General features: G+C 42.8%; 1 protein-coding gene across 10 annotated transcripts in view; it reads left to right on the top strand.

The window, feature by feature from the left end:
* The window catches only part of GTF2I (general transcription factor IIi), a 105822-nt gene that overhangs the window by 9144 nt on the left and 76301 nt on the right, over nt 1-20377 (top strand). For all 10 annotated transcript variants that reach the window (XR_006605223.1, XM_045074941.1, XM_045074938.1 and 7 more), the window contains exons 2-3: nt 14543-14646; nt 19114-19252. Coding sequence is in view for 9 of the 10 variants with exons in the window: in XM_045074941.1 (XP_044930876.1) it covers nt 14548-14646; nt 19114-19252 (238 nt within the window). In the remaining variant the exon portion in view is untranslated. The remainder of the gene's footprint in view (nt 1-14542; nt 14647-19113; nt 19253-20377) is intronic.

Genomic DNA, 20377 nt, shown 5'->3' with positions numbered 1-20377 from the left:
ATTTATTTTTCTGGGGCCTGCGTGGCTCAGTCGGTCAGGTGTCCATCTCTAGATCTCCGCTCAAGTCTTGAACCTCAGGCTCCTGAGTGCACGCTCTACTTTGGGCTCCACACTGGGTATGGAGCCTACTTTAAAAAATTATTATCATGTTGATTGCTTCTGCAAAGGTTTTAGCATACTTTTTTCTGGGGTATGTTGTGAAATAGTGGGGTAGTCCCTTGACTAGATACTCACTTTTTGAGTCTCCTTATTTCATAGTTTTTCCTTTATTTATAGCCTTATCTGTTGGAAGAACTTTTTTTTTTTTAACAATGGTCTTTAAGAACTCACTTTTTAAAATAGTTTTTTTAAGAATTTTTTTAGAGATGTATTTATTTGAGAGAGAGCGAGCCTGAACATGAGCAAGCAGGGGGAGGGGCAGGGGGACAGGGAGCCTGACTTAGGGCTCCCTCCCAGCCCTGAGATCATGACCTGAGTCCAAGGCATATGCTCAACCGACTAAGCCCCCCAAGTGCCCCGGAACAGTTTTCTTACACCTGCAGAATGAGTGGCTGAGCTGTTCACTGTTCATCGGCTGGGTTTAAGCTTTGGGGAAAAGGAGTCCCTTATGCTTTTGGAGCAGTCCTTACTCACCAGCATGTTGAGGGCCGTCTGGGCGTGTTCTGCGAAGCCTCAGGACACAACCTATTTCTTGAAGGATACTGGTCTGGGCAGATCATGTTGTTGAGAGCTTTAGGATAAAGACTCTTCAGTTGAGTGTGTAAGTTTACTCTAGGTTCTTTGTTTTAGATATTTGGGGTAAGGTGACTTTAAAATTAAATCTAAAACAATTTTTGAGGACCACATTTGATCTAAATACATGCATGGTGTATTTATTTTTTTATGATTTATTTATTTATTTGAGAGAGACAGTATTCCCCAATAACGTTGGGGAAAATAAATGGGGAAAAAAACAGTGGTTTATTTTGACACTTTTCTCATTAGTTTTCCTGCCCGTCAGATAATAGGTTATTTTATTTAGTGGTAATTAAGGCAACTAGTTGGGAAATCTTCATTTTATCAGAGTTAGATTTGGAGAGTTTATATGCAAATAAATAGGTACATATGTGTTTGGAAAGTAACTATTTGAGTGAAATTTAAATTCTTTTTTTTTCTTTTAAAGATTTTATTTATTTATTTGACAGAGATACAAGTAGGCAGAGAGGCAGGCAGAGAGAGAGAGGAGGAAACAGGCTCTCCGTGGAGCAGAGAGCCCGATGTGGGGCTCGATCCCAGGAGCCTGGGATCATGACCTGAGCCGAAGGCAGAGGCTTCACCCAGGCACCCTGAAATCTAAATTTTTAAATGGTTAATTTACTGAATGCTTGCGTGAAACACCAGCAGGTACTTAACTTACAGTCTGATAACTTTGTGAGGTAAGTACACATACTGTTGTCATTTTCCAGAGTAGTAGGTTTGGGGTTCAAGAATCCCAGGGTCAGTCATATCTAGTACTGGAGCTAGAACTTGAATTCAGAACTTCGGTCTGATTCCAAACTTGGTTTTCATGATAGCTTTGCATTGTTGCCTGTGAACAGTGCATTGAGCAAAAATAAAGATGGGACTTTGTAGGTCATAGTTACTTGATTTTCATTTCCTCTTCCCATTCATGCAGAGTTAGAAAAAGAACACTGATCTACCTTTCCCAGTCCTAAGTAATTTTTTTTCCTAAATAATTTTTAAATTTCTAATAAGGTCAAAAGGATACATTCTTAGTATATTGGTAGAGCCAGATCTGGACTGTCAATTTAAAAGGATAGTCTGTGCATTTGCAAACATTTTCTCTTAAACTCTAGTACCAAGAAAAGTTGATAAGGTGCTTTTTTGGTTGTTTTTCAAGGACATTGCTTTGGCTACTTGTGGGGTTCAGGACTGAACTTGGGATCATCAGCTGGGCAGATTCTCTTCCCTGGCTTCATTTTATTTTGTAATTCTTCCTTTCACTTGTCTTTAAAAAAAAAAAAAAAGAAAGAAAATGTAGCTATTTTTGTTAGGTATCTCAACATGTTTTTTAAAATGTGGTGGTGAAGGGTGTAAAGTTTTAGGCATAAATATAACCGTTACAGGTCATTTCAAATCTTAACCTTCCAAATGTATTTTGTTTCTTCTTGAGAGTGCTTGGGTTTTACTGACATGATTACCAGCTTTATTGCAGCAGGTAGAAATGAAGAATTAAACATCTTAAAACGTAAGCAGAGCCAGTCATCAAAACTTAAAAAACCTTGACTTAAAAATCCATCTTGAGCAGTGGTTCATCTTAGGGATTTCTAATTTTATTTCTAAAAGAAAAGAGAAAGGGAGCAGAAGCAGGGGGAGTGGAAGAGGGAGAAGCAGGTTTCCCGGTGAGCAGGGAGCCCAATATGGGGCTGGATCCCATGACCCTCATGACTTGAGCCAAAGGCAGATGCTTATCGACTGAGTGACCCAGACAGTTCCTTGGGATCAAATTATCGATTACACTTTCTGACTTAGACATTTTAGCCAGCGAGCTATTATCTGATAGCCTCCATGTGGCTAAGTTCTAATATTGGGGGGAAAACATCCACCAGAAGTTTAGGATTCATTGTTGAATTAGCACATGTGTCAAGAATGCTTACTATGTGCCAGGCACTGTGTTAGTGCTGGAGTGGCAGGATTCCTCCTCCCACCCCAGTCTAGAGCAGAGACACATGGTCAGTAACAAATACTGTCCAAATTAAAAGGCCCAGGTTTGGGGTGCCTGGGTGGCTCAGTGGGTTAAGCCTCTGCCTTCGGCTCAGGTCATGATCTCAGGGTCCTGGGATCGAGCCCCACATCGGGCTCTCTGCTCAGCGGGGAGCCTGCTTCCTCCTCTCTCTCTGCCTGCCTCTCTGCCTGCTTGTGATCTCTCTGTGTGGAATGAATAAATAAAATCTTAAAAAAAAAAAAAAAGGCAGCAAGACTTCAACACCCATGAGATAAGGCAAAAGTAGAAAAATTTTGATTAGCTTATATGTACTTAGTGCTTTAAACATTATGTGGGACACTCTGAAACTGACAGCAAACAAATTTCCCATATATCCTTCAACCAAAAACCCCATTCAGGATTTGCCAGATGTCGCTTTTTTTTTTTTCCCAAGATTTTATTTATTTATTTGAGAGGGAGAGAGGCTGAGAAGGGGAGGCAGACGGAGAGAGGAGAGGGAGAAGCTGACGCCCCACTGAGCAGGGAGTCCGGTGGGGGGCTCCATCCCAGGACCCAGGCTCACAGCCTGATCCAGGGCAGCCCTGCCAGATGTCTCTTCAGAGCAAAAGGCTCTGTCTAATCCAGTTTTCACTCAGTTGCCTTGTTCCTCTAATACACCTCACGTTAGGACAGCTCCTTGGCCTTTGAAATTGGTGCCCTTGACCTTTTTGAAGATGTAGTTGTTTTACAGAATGTCCCTCAGCTTGGTTTTGCCCGATGTATTTAGGCAGGAATATCACAGTGTTCTCGGTACAGTCTGTTGGGTGGGATGTGAGGTCTGTTTGTCCTTGACTAGGTTAACTTTGATCACTTGGTGTGTGCCATGCTTTACTTTGTTAATAAGTATTTTCTGTGGTAATACTTTGGAGATAATGAAACTCTCTTTTTAAATTTTTAGTTAATTAATTACTTTTATTAACATATAATGTATTTCTTGTTTTGGGGGTACGGGTCTGTGAATCATCAGGCTTACACAATTCATAGCACTCACCATGGCACATGCCCTCCCCAGTGTCCATCACCCGGCCACCCCATCCCTCCCATCCCCAAAACTCTCTTTTTTAGAATTAAGGATTTTTTTTCCTCTTGAAGCTGGTGATTTTTATTTTTTAGAATGCAGGTTAGTGCATGGACCTAAAAATCCCATGATCGTTTTTGTCTAAATCTCAGAAAACGAAATGTTTTTCTGGAATTTAAATATTGTGAATAGTGGAATTTGGGAAACATTAACAATCTGATTAAATTTGGGTGCCTGGGTGGCTCAGGTCACGATCAGGGTCGGGGTTGATTCCCACATCAGGCTCCTTGCTTGGGGGTGAGGAGGGCCTGCTTCTCTCTCTGCCGATGCTCCCCCACTTGTGCTCTCTTTCTCAAATAAATAAATAGAGTCTTTTTAAAAAAATAAATTTTTCAGTAGATGGTACGGTTTAAAAGAACATGGAGTATTAAGATCAGTCAGATCTCTGTTATATTCTACTTAATTCTGTAATCCCAAGCAGTTTACCTTGTTTTTCCCAGGTAGAAGCTTCTTATGTTAAAAAAAAAAAAAAAAAAAAAAAAAAAAAAAAAAGGTTCTGCTCTGTAAAATGTGTCAGGCAAATGCCCCACTTGGGTAATAAACGAATCAAGTTAATGTCTTTGATATCCTTCAGAAGCCAAATTAATAGGGTCAGTGAATTAACCTGAAACAGGTCTTCTGTAGCAGCTACTAAGCAGACGTAATTGGAACGAATGGTAGCACGTTGAAGGAGATTGAAGACACAAGCTCTGGGTTTGCGGTCCGAACTGACTGTAGTATCTGTACCTGAAATTTAGGGATGGAACCTTTCCTGGAAAACCGATTCTTCAGCTTTTACCACTTAGTGATTATAGGTACAACGTGGAGGTGTTCAGTGCCATCAGCTTCAGAGGTAGAAGGATTTCGGCGGCCTAGAAGATTGTGGGGATACAGTATTATATGATGACCGAGATTAATTTTAATGCAGCCGAAACTTGTTTAGGATAGTCAGCTGATTGAACCATTAGATCCTTTCCAGTTATCTTAGGCACCCTGTTACGGCAAAATGTGTGACATCTTAGATGAGGAATTTTAACTTTTCTGTTTGTGCTCATCATTTTGAGGAAATTTCTTTTCCTTTTTTTTTTTTTTTCTTAAAGATTTTATTTGTTTATTTGACAGACAGAGATCACAAGCAGGCAGAGAGGCAGGCAGAGAGAGAGGAGGAAGCAGGCCTCCGGCTGAGCAGAGAGCCCGGTGCGGGGCTCGATCCCAGGACTCTGAGACCAGGGCCTGAGCTGAAGGCAGAGGCTTTAACCCATTGAGCCACCTAGGCACCCCGAGGAAATTTCTTTTTTAGGATACAATTTATTTTGAAAAGTTTGAGGTGCCATTTTACATTTTCCTTAGAATTAAGTGATACTTGAAATTATTTTTACTTCTCACTGAAGATGTTTCTGTTGGTTTATGTACTTTAGACTAGGATGGATGGTGCCTTCATTACTAATTTAATCAAAACTTGACTAGGGGGATGCCTGGGGGCTCAGTGGTTAAGCCGCTGCCTTCCACTCAGGTCATGATCCCAGGTCCTGGGATCGAGTCCTGCATCGGGCTCTCTGCTCAGTGGGGAGCCTGCTTCTCTCTCCGCCTCTGCCTGCCTCTCTGCCTGCGTGTGTGCTGTCTCTCTCTCTTCCTCTCTGACAGATAAATAAATTAAAAAAAAGAAAACTTGACTAGGATTTCTTAATGAAATGAGTTGGTAAATTTGAGTTTTACCTCACGTAAATAATAACCCGAGAGTAGGTCTCATTGAACGCAGAGTGACTGGAACTGACTCCAGAAAAGCCGAGGACCAGATCTTCGGTAGCGGCCTAGATAAAGACTGTCCCTGATACAGGAAAGCCACACTGCGCTTTAAAATGTATTTTACATTTGATTTATTTGTTTTTAAAGATTTTATTTATTTGACAGACCCAGTGAGAGAGGAGCACAAGCAGGGGGAGTGGAAGAGGGAGAAGCAGGCTTCGGGCTGAGCAGGGCGCCCCATGCGGGGCTGGATCCCGGTGTCCTGGGATCATCACCTGAGTAAAAGGCAGATGCTTAAGGACTGAGCCACCCAGGCTCCCCTTTTTAAAAAATTTTAAGTAGAGGGGCGCCTGGGTGGTTCAGTGGTGAAAGCCTCTCTGCCTTCGGCTCAGGTCATGGTCCCAGGGTCCTGGGATCAAGCCCCTAATCGGGCTCTCTGCTCAGTGGGGGGCCTGCTTCCCTTCCTCTCTCTCTGCCTACCTCTCTGCCTACTTGTGATCTGTCTGTCAAATAAATAAAATCTTCAAAAAATAAAAATAAAAATTTTAAGTAGATTGTACCTGCAACATGGGGCTTGAACTCATGACCCTAAGATTAAGAGTTACATGTTCTGGGGTACCTGGGTGGCTCAGTGGGTTAAAGCCTCTGCCTTCGGCTCAGGTCATGATCCCAGGGTCCTGAGATCGAGCCCCACGTTGGGCTCTCTGCTCAGCAGGGGGCCTGCTCCCCCGCCCCCCTGCCTGCCTCTGCCTACTTGTGATCTGTCAAATAAATAAATAAAATCTTTAAAAAAAAAAATAGAGTTACATGTTCTACCTAGTGAACCAGCCAGATGCCTCCCGCTTCATTTTTGGGGTAGAGGTCAGAAGCTGAAGAAGTTTGGATGAAAGATTGTCTTGGTAGAAATATTACTTTGTTTTTACCTCTGAAACCTGGTGAATAATTACAGAATTGAATACAGAATTGAATACCATTACCTGTCCTAAGTGCTGTCTGTAGTTTTCCATGGTCGGTACCCTTGTGGTTGGTATTTTAGGTGCTGTTGAGTATTTTCTCAGTGTTCATCCATCCAGGTGTCTGGCTGGGATTTAGGGGTTATGGCTCTTGTACAAAACATTGAGTCAGGAAGGTTAATGATTTTTGCAGTCTCGAAGTTTATTTCACCGTATTTTTTTTTTTTTAAAGATTTTGTTTATTTATTTGACAGACAGAGATCACAAGTAGGCAGAGAGGCAGGCAGAGAGAGAGGAGGAAGCAGGCTCCCTGCTGAGCAGAGAGCCCGATGTGGGACTCGATCCCAGGACCCTGAGATCATGACCTGAGCTGAAGGCAGTGGCTTAACCCACTGAGCCACCCAGGCGCCCTATTTCACCGTATTTAAGTAGCTCTGTGGGTAGATCTTAATTGTTCACTATAAGTAACAATAACAGAGAGAACCTTAGCAGTTTATAGAAAATCGTGAAAATAAAGTTTTTAAAAAAAAGATTTTATTTATTTATTTGACAGAGAGATCACAAGTAGGCAGAAAGGCAGGCAGAGAGAGAGAGAGGAGGAAGCAGGCTCCCTGCTGAGCAGAGAGCCCAATGTGGGACTCATCCCGACCTGAGCCAAAGGCAGAGGCTTTAACCCACTGAGCCACCCAGGCGCCCACCGAAAATAAAGTTTTTGAGAATAGAATAGAATAGAATAGTGGGCCTGTTGCCTCTATCAGTTTAAATCCATTTTCTCCTGGTTGAGGACTGGGTCCTAGGTCTTGGATTTTGCTAAAATTTTATTAAGTTACACTTGTTTAAACTCAGCTCTGAGGGCTGTTATTTGCTGTGGAGAGGAAAGGTGACTCCTGATGGTACCCGTCCGCAGAGTTCTGTGACACAAATTACGTGTTCACAGAAACACTTGGCCTGTAATTCCATATTTCTTCTTTGAACCAAATCCTTTGTTTTTTTCATAGAATGTGACTGATGCTGATATGTGAAGTATTCCTCAGTGTCCCTGCAGTCTGTGCTGCTTGCACAGAAAGGAGACTGTCCTTTGCCTTCAGTTTGTTTGCAGTGGGTGGCCGTTACTCTAGTGCCTCGTCAAGATTGCCTAGTATTACAGTTTTAATCACTGTATAATTATTTATCTTGGGTTCCTCTATTTAACCTTCTTTTCTTTGGTTATTATTGTGCATGGAAAAGGTAATTGGGAATTTGGAGGTACGGATTCCAGCTCCTTGTTATAAAAGTTAACTGTCCATACGGCCACAGCAAGACAGCTAATCTTTCCACGTTGGGCTTCTCATTTATAACATAATGGAGCAAGGAGGTTGCACTAGATTTTTTCCCCCCTTGATCTAAGATCACATGTTGTAAGATTGAAATGGAAAGATGCTTGTTGAAATTAACAAAATAGAAATACAAAGAAGAAATAGGATAAAAATGTAATAAAAAAAAAACAGGATCAGCGTAATACAGTACCTTCCCCTTAAAAAAAAAAAAAAACAAAAAAACAAGAATCAGCGTAATATAGTACTTCCCCACTTACCCCTCTGATCCAAAGCTTAAATTTGAAGCAAAAGTCCTGAAAATTTAGTAGCATTTCATTTCGTTTATTTATTTATTTATTTTAAGATTTATTTTTATTTATTTGACAGAGATCACAAGTAGGCAGAGATGCAGGCGGGGTGGGTGGTGGGTGGGAGCAGGCTCCCCGTTGAGCAGAGAGCCCTGTGTGGGGCTTTATCTTAGGACCCTGAGATCATGACCTAAGCTGAAGGCAGAGGCTTAACCGACTGAGGCACCCAGGCGCCCCTGTATTTTATTATTTTTTAAAATATTTATTTGAGAGGGGGGAGAGAGAGAGAGATGGAGAGAATGAGTAGGGGGAGGGGCAGAGGGAGAAACAGATGCTCTGCAGAGCAGGGAGCCCAACAAGGAACTCGATCCCAGGACTTTGGGATCATGACCTGAGTTGAAGGCAGAGGCTTAACCGACTGAACCACCCAGGCACCCAGTTTAGTAATATTTTAGAGATCACCATAATAAAAAATACTAAAGACCTCAGTGGGTTTTTTTGTTTTGTGTTTTGCTGTTGTTGTTAGACTGATAATGGCATATGTGAAAATCTTCATGAAGTCTCTGACTCACTGTAAAATATTCTTTTTGTTATTTTGCTGTTCAGCATGAACAGCAAGGATCAGTAAATTTTTTTAAAAGATTTTATTTATTCATTTGATAGAGATCACAAGTAGACAGAGAGGGAGGCAGAGAGAGAGGAAGGGAAGCAGGCTCCCCGCTGAGCAGAGAGCCAGATGCAGGGCTCGATCCCAAGACCTAAGCTGAAGGCAGAGGCTTAATTAACCCACTGAGCCACCCAGGTGCCCCAAGGATCAGTAAATTAAAAGCAGTATGGTAAAATGAAAATTTATATGGAATTGGTTGTTGGCTTATTTTGAGGTAGAACAGATCAAAACAGTAAGGACCCAGGTAAACCTAATCCTTCAAATGGATCTCCAACACGAAATCCAAGAAGATTGGCAAGACTGGCTGGAGTCTGGTTTCAGACACATCAGAAAGGATCATATCCATTAACCAGTGGCTGCCCGGGATGGGAGATGTAGGAAACAGTAGCAGTCCAGTGACGGTCATCTCCGAAAGTTCTAAGGGAGACTTGAAATCCAATCAGGGAAACAAAAGATGAGGTCAGAAGACATTGAGAACGCATGAATTAAGCAAACTGAAAAAAACAGGAAAGAAGGTCCGGCAGACTAAAGTTGCTGCTATTTTTTGTGTGCGAGGCTCGCTTAGGCGCCCTCTTGCTTCTCCCCTGGTACCAGTGTCCTGCTCTGCTTTCTTTTCAGTAGCCTCCACGCCCAACGTGGGGCTTGGACTCCTAGCCCTGGGATCAAGAGTCGCAGGCTGTACGGACTGACCAGCCAGGCGTCCCTGCTTTGCCTTCTCAGTAACTGCCTGCCTTCCTGTTCCACGTGGTCCTAGCTAGAATGCCAGGTGCAGGGAACCCCGGATCCTTTGGTTCCGCGTAGCCCCTGCAGTTACACCAGGTGCGTGACACAAGCCCCCAGAACTCTTGTGCACGTCGTAGTGGGAAGACAATGGTGGTCTGTTGCCTCTAGGGTCACAGTATGGGTGTGCGGTGAGCCTAAAGATGCGTGTGACTGTCCCCTCTGCCTTAGGAGAGAAACCCATTCGCTCCAGAAGTGAAGACTCTGTGGGATAGAGAAAACTTAATGTTGTCTTGTATTTCCGGATCTAGTTGTGGATCCTTTCAGCTGAATAATTAGACATTAAAAATTCCTTTCGTGGGGTGGTTGGAAATAGGAACTCGTAACCTTACAGTCTAAGATAGTTCTGGCAAATTCATAAATTAGTCTTCAGAATAAAGATAAGATGTGGTTCCCAGGGCGGGTGGAACTAATCAGAAGGTTCTAAAATGACAAAATAAAGCTGGTATAAATAACAAAAAGTTGATGAGATGGGAACTTGGAAGGGCTAATTCAGAAAGGCTAATAGGAGAAGAGAAAGTGGGAACTCAGATAGTAGAAGTGAAAATCACTCTTGTCCTGAAGGTACCTACTAATTAATTACACCGCTTTATGGGGTGAGAGGCTCAGCAATGGAAGCCCCGAGCTTGCGCAAAACTAGGGGTCAAATAGACATTTTTCCCCTCAGTGAGATGACATCCCAAATTGGATGAGGGATGAGTAAGATAGTCTCTATCCCTGTTTGTGGTCCGGGTTCCCATCTGGGTGGCCCAAGCAGCCTGATCCTTTGAACTTGGATTATGGTGATCCCAGGGAGCTGGTGTTCCCAAACAGCGGAAAGAAGGTGCCTTCGTCATAGGTCTCACATTTAAAATGATTTTTCTTTTCTTTCGTGTGTGTGTGTTTACTGTCTTACGGAGTGCATAATCATTTTATTCTTTTTCCTTTTTGTTCCAAAGAATATCCCAAATGAGGTTTAGAGATAGAAATTTGCCTATTAGCCTTCCTTGAGTACAGAGCTAACTGTCCCATTTTAGTTGCTTTCAGTGGTGATTTTCTTGTTCATTTCTGGTCTCTCTCTCTCTCTCTCTCACACACACACACACACACACCCTGTTTAAAATAAACCAGAAAAAGAATACAAGGGTTCTGCGCAAGTGGGTTTTGTTTTGTTTTTTTTTTTTTAAGATTTTATTTATTTATTTGTCAGCGAGAGTGAGCACATGCAGACAGAGAGGCAGACAAGAGACAGAGAGAAACAGGCTCCCCGGTGAGCAGAGAGCCCAATGTGGGGCTCAATCCCAGGACACTGAGATCATGACCTGAGCCGAAGGCAGCCGCCTAACCAACGGAGCCACGCAGGCGCCCCCGGCCCAAGTGTTTTATGAGAACACTGGCTCCTGTGAAGTGCTTTTTTCTGGGCTCTGCGAATATACTTCTGTTTTGCTTCTGTGCTCTTACCCTTTTCTCCCTTACAGGGTTGTTGTGCGTATGAAGTAGATAATAAACCATGATGGCTGTGATGAATAGCTCCTCCTCCTCTTCCTCCTCCTCCTCCTCCTTCCTCTTCTTCTTCTTTTTGGTCTAACTGCTGCTTAAAACGAGGGGGCTTAGTAAACCGTCAGAGATGAAGGGGGACTTGGAAGCAAGTGGTTGATTTAGTGCTTCAGAGTCTGGGGACCCACAGCCTAGTCTGCCAGTGCCTGTCATGCCTCATGCTCCATAAGCTTGTGTCAGCAGCGGCCTGGGGTGTGGCCTTGGTGTGCGTCGTCAGTGCCACCGCGCGATGGCGGTTCCTTTCTGGGAAAGAGAAGAGGAGGGCCGTGGCTACCGGGGGGTGCGGGGTGCGGGGAGAGAGTTCGTTGAAGAGCCTGCCCAGGGACATGACCTCTTGGGACGGGCAAGGAGCAGTTGGGAGAGTTTCTGTTGGAGCGCGCATGCACACGTTCCTGAGGGCAGAAGGCCCCAGACAGAATGCGTCCCCTTCCCCATGAAGCCCTGCTGGACTGACTCATCCCTCCAAGGTTCTTCCTGTTGATAAGGGCTACGGTGCCTCCTGAGAAGTTCTGGTAATGAACCGGGACCTCTCCTGGCCTGCGGCTCCCCTGCAGGGCTGTCTGTGGGGTCTGTCTCCCCATTTCCTAATCCGGAGCGGGAGTGACCTCGTGGCCGACTTCCGGCCATTTAAGGTGAGAAGCAGAAATCGCAGTAGGCGGGGAATTGTCCCAAAGTTGTGTTCTGACACTAAGAACAGCTGCGCCCTTTGACACGAAATTGAATTTGTAACATGAGAACATGTCCCCTTTTCACGACTCCTTTTGCCCTTCCTGGAGAACTGAGAGAAAGAGAGATGAGTAGGACATCTATGAGCTTTCAGAAACCGTGACCGTACGTTCTAAGTGAATATTATGATTATGGCAAAATAACATGCTTTTGTAGTTCATCTTGACTGAGCCACATTTTAATACAAATTTACTGAGACGCTTTTCCAGGATAAAGAATAGGACCTAGGCTGTTAGGGAAAGTAATTTCTATGTTTTAAGCGTTCTCTTGCTGAATGCTATTGTTCCTGAGTCTGTCTCTATTCAGGATAGAGATCTTGTTTTGGAAAACAGAATTGCTTTTGTGTGTTCACAGATTCAGGGATAAGTATCAGTTTTTGTTACCGATGTTCCTTTTTTTTTTTAAAGATATTATTTATTTGACAGAGAGATAGAGCCAGAGAGGGAACACAGGCAGGGGGAGTGGGAGAGGGGGAAGCAGGATTCCTGCTGAGCAGGGAGCCTGATGCGGGGCTCCATCCCAAGACCTGGGGATCATGACCCCCCCCCCCAAGGTAGATACTTAATGACTGAGCCACCCAGGTGCCCCTTGTTACTATGTTTCATTGTAAAGTGTTATTTCCTAAGTATTTACAATTTGTTATTTGTTGATACCCAAATATAGCTTAGTAGTCACGGAAACAAATGGTGGGAGCTAGGTCACTTTTACTTACTCTTTTTTGAAAGTAAGGTCCGTGCCCAACGTGGGGCTTGAACCCCAACGTGGGGCTTGAATTCACTACCCCAAGATCCAGAATCGCATGTCCTACCGATAGAAGCAGCCAGGTGCCCCTAGAAAATAGTTTTTTTAGTATTAGCAGTGTTTTGCTTTCAAGAGAGACCCCAGGAACTGGGGTGAGGCGAGGATGGGGGGAGCACAGAGGGAGAAGAGAGAGAAATCTTAAGTAGAAATGAAGCCCTCCACGGGGCTTGATCAGATCACTATCCTTAGATCATGATCTGAGCCGAAATCAAGAGTCAGCTGAACCAGTCGGCACCCCGGTATTAGTAACTTTAAAATAATGCTTTTGATTTTGGCTTCTTAAGAGTCTTTATGTGATATATTTTTGCTTTTTTTCAATTTTCAATTTCTATAAGATAAGCATAACGAAATTACCATTTTAACCATTTAAAAATGTACAGTTCCCTGGCATTAAGTGCATTCATATTGTTCTGCAGCTCTCAGCATCCTTTAGTTCCAGAACTTCATCATCCAAATAAAATTCTGTGCACATTAACAGTAAATCTCCACTACCCACTCCTCCTCGTCCCTGGCGGCCACCATTCTACTCTCTGGCTCTGTGAGTTTGCCTGTTATGTAGGTATCTCATGGGAGTGGAGTCACAATACTAGTTTTGTTGTGTCTGGCACATTTCACTTAGAATACTCTTTTCGAGGTTTGTTTATATCATAGCATGTTTCGGAACTTTTTTCTTCTTTTATTTTTTACGATTTTGTTTACTTTTTTGACAGAGATCACAAGTAGGCAGAGAGGCAGGCAGAGGAGGGGGGAAGCAGGCTCCCTGCTGAGCAGAGAGCCCCATGTGGGGCTTGATCCCAGGACCCTGAGATCACGACCCAAGCTGAAGGCAGAGGCTAAACCCACTGAGCCACCCAAGCGCCCCAGAACTTTTTTCTTCTTTAAGGAGGAATTCTATGCCATCGGATGTACATGTCCCATTTTGTGCATTGTTCAGCTGACGGTGGACACCTGGGTTGTTTCCACCTCTTAGCTGTTGTGAATAATGCTTTTGTGAACATATTGTAGATATATCTGAGTTTCTGCTTTCGGTTTGGGGTATATACCCAGAAGTGGTATCTCTGTGTCGTCGTAATTCTGTTTAATTTTTTTAGGAACAGCCAAGTTGATTTCCACCCTGGATGCACGATTTTACATGCCCGAGTGTGGTGCACCACAGCTCCAGTTTCTCCATATCCTTGCCAGCACCTACTGTGTAGTGTTACGTGTTGCATTTTTATGGTGTCGGAGGGTTAGCTGAGGCTCTTTTCTGACACCCAGGTAGCAGAAAATCTTTTCTAAAGAGGATAATAATGCTGTATTGTAAAGCATTCTTAGATGTTATTTGTCCTTCTTGGTAAGAACAGAGAAATTCTCTTCACCTAGCCTCTGTCTGCCTTACCCACTGCGCGTGTGCCTGGGAGGAAGGGAACTTGGTGGCTGTGTCCCGTGATGCACTGTGATAAGTGATCACTGGATGCTGCAGTGCTTCACTTCTCATTCTCACATGGAAGATTTTTTTTTTTTCCCTGAGAGCACAGGAGCTAGGGGAGAGGGAGAAGCGGGCTCCCCACTGAGCAGAGAGCCCCACATGGGGCTAGATCCCAGGACCCTGGGGTTTTGACCTGAGCCAAAGGCTGATGCTTTAACCAACTGAGCCACCAGTCGTCCCTCACTTGGGAGACATTTTAACTGGTTGTGGGTGGCATCTGAATTTATTTGGGGGATTATGCTGACCTAATTTTATGGAAATTAGTTGGAAATTTAGGGGATAGATTTTATATCTTAGAGGATGGGAGTTTTTGACAAATTGAATACTCAGCTTCTGAGCCTTTTTTCCTCTTATGCAAGAAAACTGTGAATTAGGCATCTGTGGAGGACAGTCGCAGCTCTGAACATCTGTGTAGAAGGACGTTGTAAATTTCTGCCACTCACTGTCGTATTTCTTTCCTAGGGATCATGGCCCAAGTAGCAATGTCTACCCTGCCCGTTGAAGACGAGGAGTCCTCAGAGAGCAGGATGGTGGTGACGTTCCTTATGTCTGCTCTGGAGTCCATGGTGAGATGGCTTTATAGTTAGAAAATGTTTGTAGTTGGGTAGGGGTTGGGCTTGTGGGTGAGATTGAGTTTTTTTGGAAACATACATGTTTTCTGGTTTTATAAGAAGAGTTTTTTGCTTGAATAGTAGTTCTGGATTTAAGCCTTTCAAATCATTTTACTACCATGTTTCCAAACAATCTGAACTTAACCTAAATGTTTAATTTTTTACATTTAATTTCAGTTGGTTACCTATCAATATCTTAGGCAATTTCTTGTTTCGCAAGCAGTAGCTTTGAATTTATGTGGAACGCTGAAGACGCTCCGGACGAGCTGGTATATGAAGCTGGTGTGTGCTGGTGTTCAGTTGTCTGTGAAGAGCACTGGCGGAATTCTGAGCCCTAAGAGCACACTTATTCTTTACATTCCGTATTGTGCTTGTGCTCACAGTTGTCCTTACCCCGCTAACTCTTACTAAATATGTAGTGTTAGCTCTTCATTTTTAAGAAACCTGTATTGTATACATAGTTATAGTGAACTGTTAAGTATCCTTTTGCTGTATTTTTGTATACTCTAGTGGTAATAATAATAGTTTACTTAATCATGTTTTTATAGATCTATAGCTGGAAACCTGGTATTTTAGCTCATAGACTTATAAGTGTCAGACTTAGGTATTTTCTGACACATTGAAATTAGACATGTCCTAGCTAGGAGAGGGCTATGTATTTCCGGTCCTAAGTGTGACTTGTATTAGATAGCATTGAACCTCACAGGTGTCCGTATGACAGAGTTTGCAGGTTGCTTACCTTTCCCCCTTCAGGTGTTCTTTCCTTTGTACTACTTGAGAATTTTGAAAAATTCTTTACTTAAAGTTAGTGGCTATATATTGTTAACCTGTTTTTTTTTTTTTTTTAAAGATCTTATTTATTTATTTGAAAGAGCGCACACGCAGGGGGAGGGTCAGAAGGAGAAAGAGACACTCTTAAGCAGACTCCCTGCTGAACAGGGGGCTAGATCCCAGGACCCCAGGATCATGACCTGAACTGAAGGTAGACATTTAACCGACTGAGCCATCCAGCCTCCTCTGAATAATAGTTTAAAGGTTAAATCCTACAGTTTTTGGGTTTTTTTTAAGATTTTTATTTTATTTGTCAGAGAGAGAGCTTGTGCCCATGTGCACAAACGTGGGGAGTGTCAGGCAGAGGGAGAAGCTGGCTGCCACTGAGCGAGGACCCTGATTTGGGACTCCATGCCACGACCCTCGGATCATGACCTGAGTTGAAGGCAGACGCCAAACCACCTGAGCCACCCAGGAGTCCCTACTCTGTTTTTTTTTTTTTTTTTTAATTGTTTTTGTTGTTGTTGTTTTTAAGATTTTACTCATTAATTTCAGACAGAGAGAGAGCACAAGCAGGGGGTGGGGTCACAGGGAGAGGGAGAAACAGACTCTCCACTGAGCAGGGAACTTGACACAGGGCTCAATCCCAGGAGCCTGGGATCATGACCGAATGCTTAACTGACTGAGCCCCCAGGTGGTCCCCTACTGTTTATTAAAATGGTTTTCCTTATTACTATTCTATACATAGAATAACTCGGTCAGATGGAACCCATTCTCTTCCTTAGACTGTCTTTTAAATTTTCTTATCTTTGGCAAAGTCACTTCTTTATTCTTAGATTTTATGTCTTTCTCACCAGCATAAAGAGTATCTCTCCTCATGTTCCTCGTTGTAAATTATGAAGTGTAATTATAAGTGTATAGGTCAGTTTCATCTTTTCCCTTGGTCCATAGATTTCTTTGATCGAATCTTTGGGCAGTACATGAATCTGGCCCTGCTGTTTCATTAATGCTGCCTTTGGTGACAGGGGTGTCCAGCTGAGTGTGGATAGTGATGCGTAGGCATGTCCCCTCACACCCTCACACCCTGGCCTACAACAGAGAGGAAATAACACTTCCTTCCAGGTGAGCAGCCACAGTGTATCTCATATAAATGTCGTGTTATGGAATGATAGGGCAGCATTAGTCCTGCTGGCACAATTGTTGGCTCCACTAGTAGGTCAGAAGTTTTGTATTAGGGTTTTGCTATATTTAAAAAGATTTTCAATCATCTCAGTGGGCGTAAACTTACTTATTCAAGATAGCATTTTAGAGCAATATTATGCAGCTAATTTCTATTTAAGGTGGTTATTGTGTAAATAAAAACCGATTAGAGGAAAGCTGTAGTTTGCAACAGATGATACTGAGCACATGGGGTATTTGCCCCCCTCCCAAAAGTCAACAACAAAAAGCAAAAGAAAACCGCCCAAACTTCCAAGCCTTTATAATGTGTTAAGTTAAAATTCTAGATGAGTAGAAAAAGTAATAGCACAAACTTAGAAAAAAGAAGATACATAATTATATATTTAATTCCCTAAATAGCTTTTCAGTGGCAAAAGTAAGTGAGGTGCTTTTATGTATCAATAGGGAAACATATCACTAAGATAGTAGAAAAATAAGTAAACAGTATGTTACTTTACAGAAATAGTATTATACTAAGGTACAATACTCTTTATTTTTAATATCAACCGGTCAGTGGATTATTACTATTACTATTTTTAAGGATTTTATTATTATTATTATTAAACATTTATTTATTTGAGAGAGAGCGTGAATGAGGAGAAGGTCAGAGGGAGAAGCGGACTCCCCGTGGAGCCGGGAGCCCAATGTGGGACATGATCCCGGGACTCCAGGATCATGACCTGAGCTGAAGGCAGTCGCTTAACCAACTGAGACACCCAGGCGCCCAAGGATTTTATTATTTTAAGTAATCTCGACACCCAAAGTGGGCTCAAATTCAGCAAGCCCAAGATCAAGGGTCGCCATGCTCTACCAGCTGAGCCAGCCAGGTGTCCCGGAGTGGATTATTGATTAAACTAATATGCCCTTTTAGAATGTTCCTGGAAAAGTTACACGGTATCATTTGTTAAGAATATTTTGATTTTGCTCCACTAGAAGGTCGGATGGGAGTGTGAACTGATAGACTCTTTTTTTTTTTTAAAGATTTTATTTATTTATTTGACAGACAGAGATCACAAGTAGGCAGAGAGGCAGGCAGAGAGAGAGGGGGAAGCAGGCTCCCTGCTGAGCACAGAGCCCGACTCGGGGCTCGATCCCAAGACTCTGGGATCATGACCCGAGCCAAAGGTAGAGGCTTAACCCACTGAACCACCCAGGTGCCCCATAGACTCTTCTTAAAGCAATTTGCAATAGGTTCTGAGAATGTTGGAGGTATTTACTTTCAGAGTCAAAAGTTTTTTGGCTCATTTCCTATCTCTGACACCAGATTATTTCGGTGTTATTTTAAGGAGTGATCATTAGAATCACCAACACTGCCAGTAACATTAGTACCAAATAAAAGAAAATGAAATGTTATATAAGAGTTAAGATTTTTAAGAACTTTTTTTTTTTTAAAGATTTTATTTATTTATTTGAGGGAGAGTGAGAGAGAATGAGAGGGGAGGTCAGAGGGAGAAGCAGACTCCCCATGGAGTTGGGAGCCTGATGTAGGTCTGGATCCTGGGACTCCGGGACCATGATCTGAGCCGAAGGCAGTTGCTTAACCAACTGAGCCTCCCAGGCGCCCAAGATTTTTAAGAACTTTTTAATTTCATAAGAATATACTTAGTAGAAGCCGTACTTACTTAAAAAACAAAACAGATCACCCCAGCGTGATTCCCGTGGTGCGTTCAGACAGAGACCCTGGAAGTGAGATGGTGCAGCGGATGCTGTGAGGCGGCTTCAGACTTCCCTTAGCCCTGATGGCCCTGATCCTTCCTACTGCTCTGAGTGTTCGAGGCTCCTGGCCCAAGGTCTCCCCTTTCTTTGGGAGGGCCCTCCCTGCTCCAGAGCTCTCCAGACGCACCCACACCAGCCATCAACTCTCTGTCTGCCGAATCCTGCACCCCTCACGTCTCTTGGGTGTTGCTGTAGAGCGTGCTCTCCGAGTAAGCCTTGGGTGGAAGTCTGAGGCTGTTTCATGGGGATTTGACCTGTAACGGATTAGAAGGGATTTCTGCCCTTTTTTCTTACAAATTCTGTTTTTCCCTGTTTAACATTGGGATTGAAAACTATATAAAAGAGCGGTACCTTTAAAAAATGGTGACTCTTTTTCTATGATAATCTAAGGCCAGAAACCAGGAACTTCATCTGATTCCAGATACTGTAAGACCATTGAAATGATAAGATTTTTTTTTTCTTTTTTTTGACAGAGATCACAAGTAGGCAGAGAGGCAGGCAGAGAGAGAGAGGGGGAAGCAGGCTCCCTGCTGAGCAGAGAGCCCGATGCAGGGTTCCATCCCAGGACCCTGAGATCATGACCTGAGCCAAAGGCAGCAGCTTTAACCTACTGAGCCACCCAGGCGCCCCCGAAGTGATAAGATTCTTTTTTCATCCATCGTACATAGTACTTCAAGACATCTGTACATAGTGCCACACTTGCTTTTTGTGTTTCAGTGTAAAGAACTGGCCAAGTCCAAGGCGGAAGTGGCCTGCATCGCGGTGTATGAGACGGACGTGTTTGTGGTTGGAACCGAGAGAGGACGCGCTTTTGTTAATACCAGAAAGGATTTTCAGAAAGATTTTGTAAAATACTGTAAGTATTTTATTGTATCTTTGTCTTTTGTAAATACTGGACCTAAATAGTTAGGGATAACATGTCTTATTTTCTAAAACAGAATGGGATTTATACTAAAAGGGTTTTCTAAAATGTCTAGAGACACATTGCAGAACACTCAAGATGTCCCTGACATTGTAATATATAATGGTAAAAGCTGAAGAGTTTAAGAAAAACGGTAAATGTTTATCCTGTGTTCCTTGTTTGGTGTTACTTTGGATTAGTGGCACACCTGGGAGAGGAGGTAGAGGAATCTTGAATTGATTAAAGGTTCTTTTTTTTTTTTTTTTTAAGATTTTATTTATTTATTTGACAGAGATAGCGAGAGAGGGAAACAAGCAGGGGGAGAGGGAGAGGAAGAAGCTGGCTTGCTGTGGAGCAGGGAGCCTGAAGTGGGGCCTGATTCCAGAACCCTGGGATCATGCCCTGAGCCGAAGGCAGCGGCTTAACCCACTGAGCCACCCAGGTGCCCCTGTAGGGATATTTGTGTGTGTGTGTGTGTGTCTTTAAGTGCCAAATTTAAATTTCCATTATCAACTTAGATCCATTTAAATTTCCATTATCAAGTTAGATCCAACTCATGATAAATTGAGCAGATCGTGGGTAAATAAAAGATTTTTCTTAATTCATTAATTTAAATTCTCAATCATATTTTTAGCCCTTTTTATAAAAGCATATCCTCTCCACACTGCAGGCTCCTCCGTGCCCCACTATAATCGTTTAAGCTTTATGATAGTATAATCTATTTAAATATTTTCATTATTTCTGATCGTTTTGAGAATTTTTAAGGCTTTGATCATGTTTGTGTATTTAAGTTTATAGTAATAATGTTGTTTTGATTATGTGTATATCAGCTGCCATCTGTCCCATGAATACTATAATCCCACTGGCAGCTGTGTTTATATTCCCGTTCCCTATACTGTCTTGCCTGTGTGGTTCTCCAGTGGTTAGCACTAAGCATTAGGGGAATTGTCCTCAGTTGCAAATTGTAGTCCCTGCTTATTAGTATTCGTACTTTCGTTTTGTTACCAGTAATTTAATGCCCTAGAGAATAAATCCTTGGATGTAGTTCTCAAACATAATATTTGTTTATATAAAGTATTT

The sequence above is a fragment of the Mustela putorius genome, unplaced genomic scaffold, assembly GCF_011764305.1.
Source record: "Mustela putorius furo isolate JIRA1106 unplaced genomic scaffold, ASM1176430v1.1 tig00000139_pilon_pilon_pilon, whole genome shotgun sequence".
NCBI lineage: Eukaryota > Metazoa > Chordata > Mammalia > Carnivora > Mustelidae > Mustela > Mustela putorius.
Note: the sequence above shows the minus strand (reverse complement) of the source record. Positions and strands in the feature narration are given on the sequence as shown.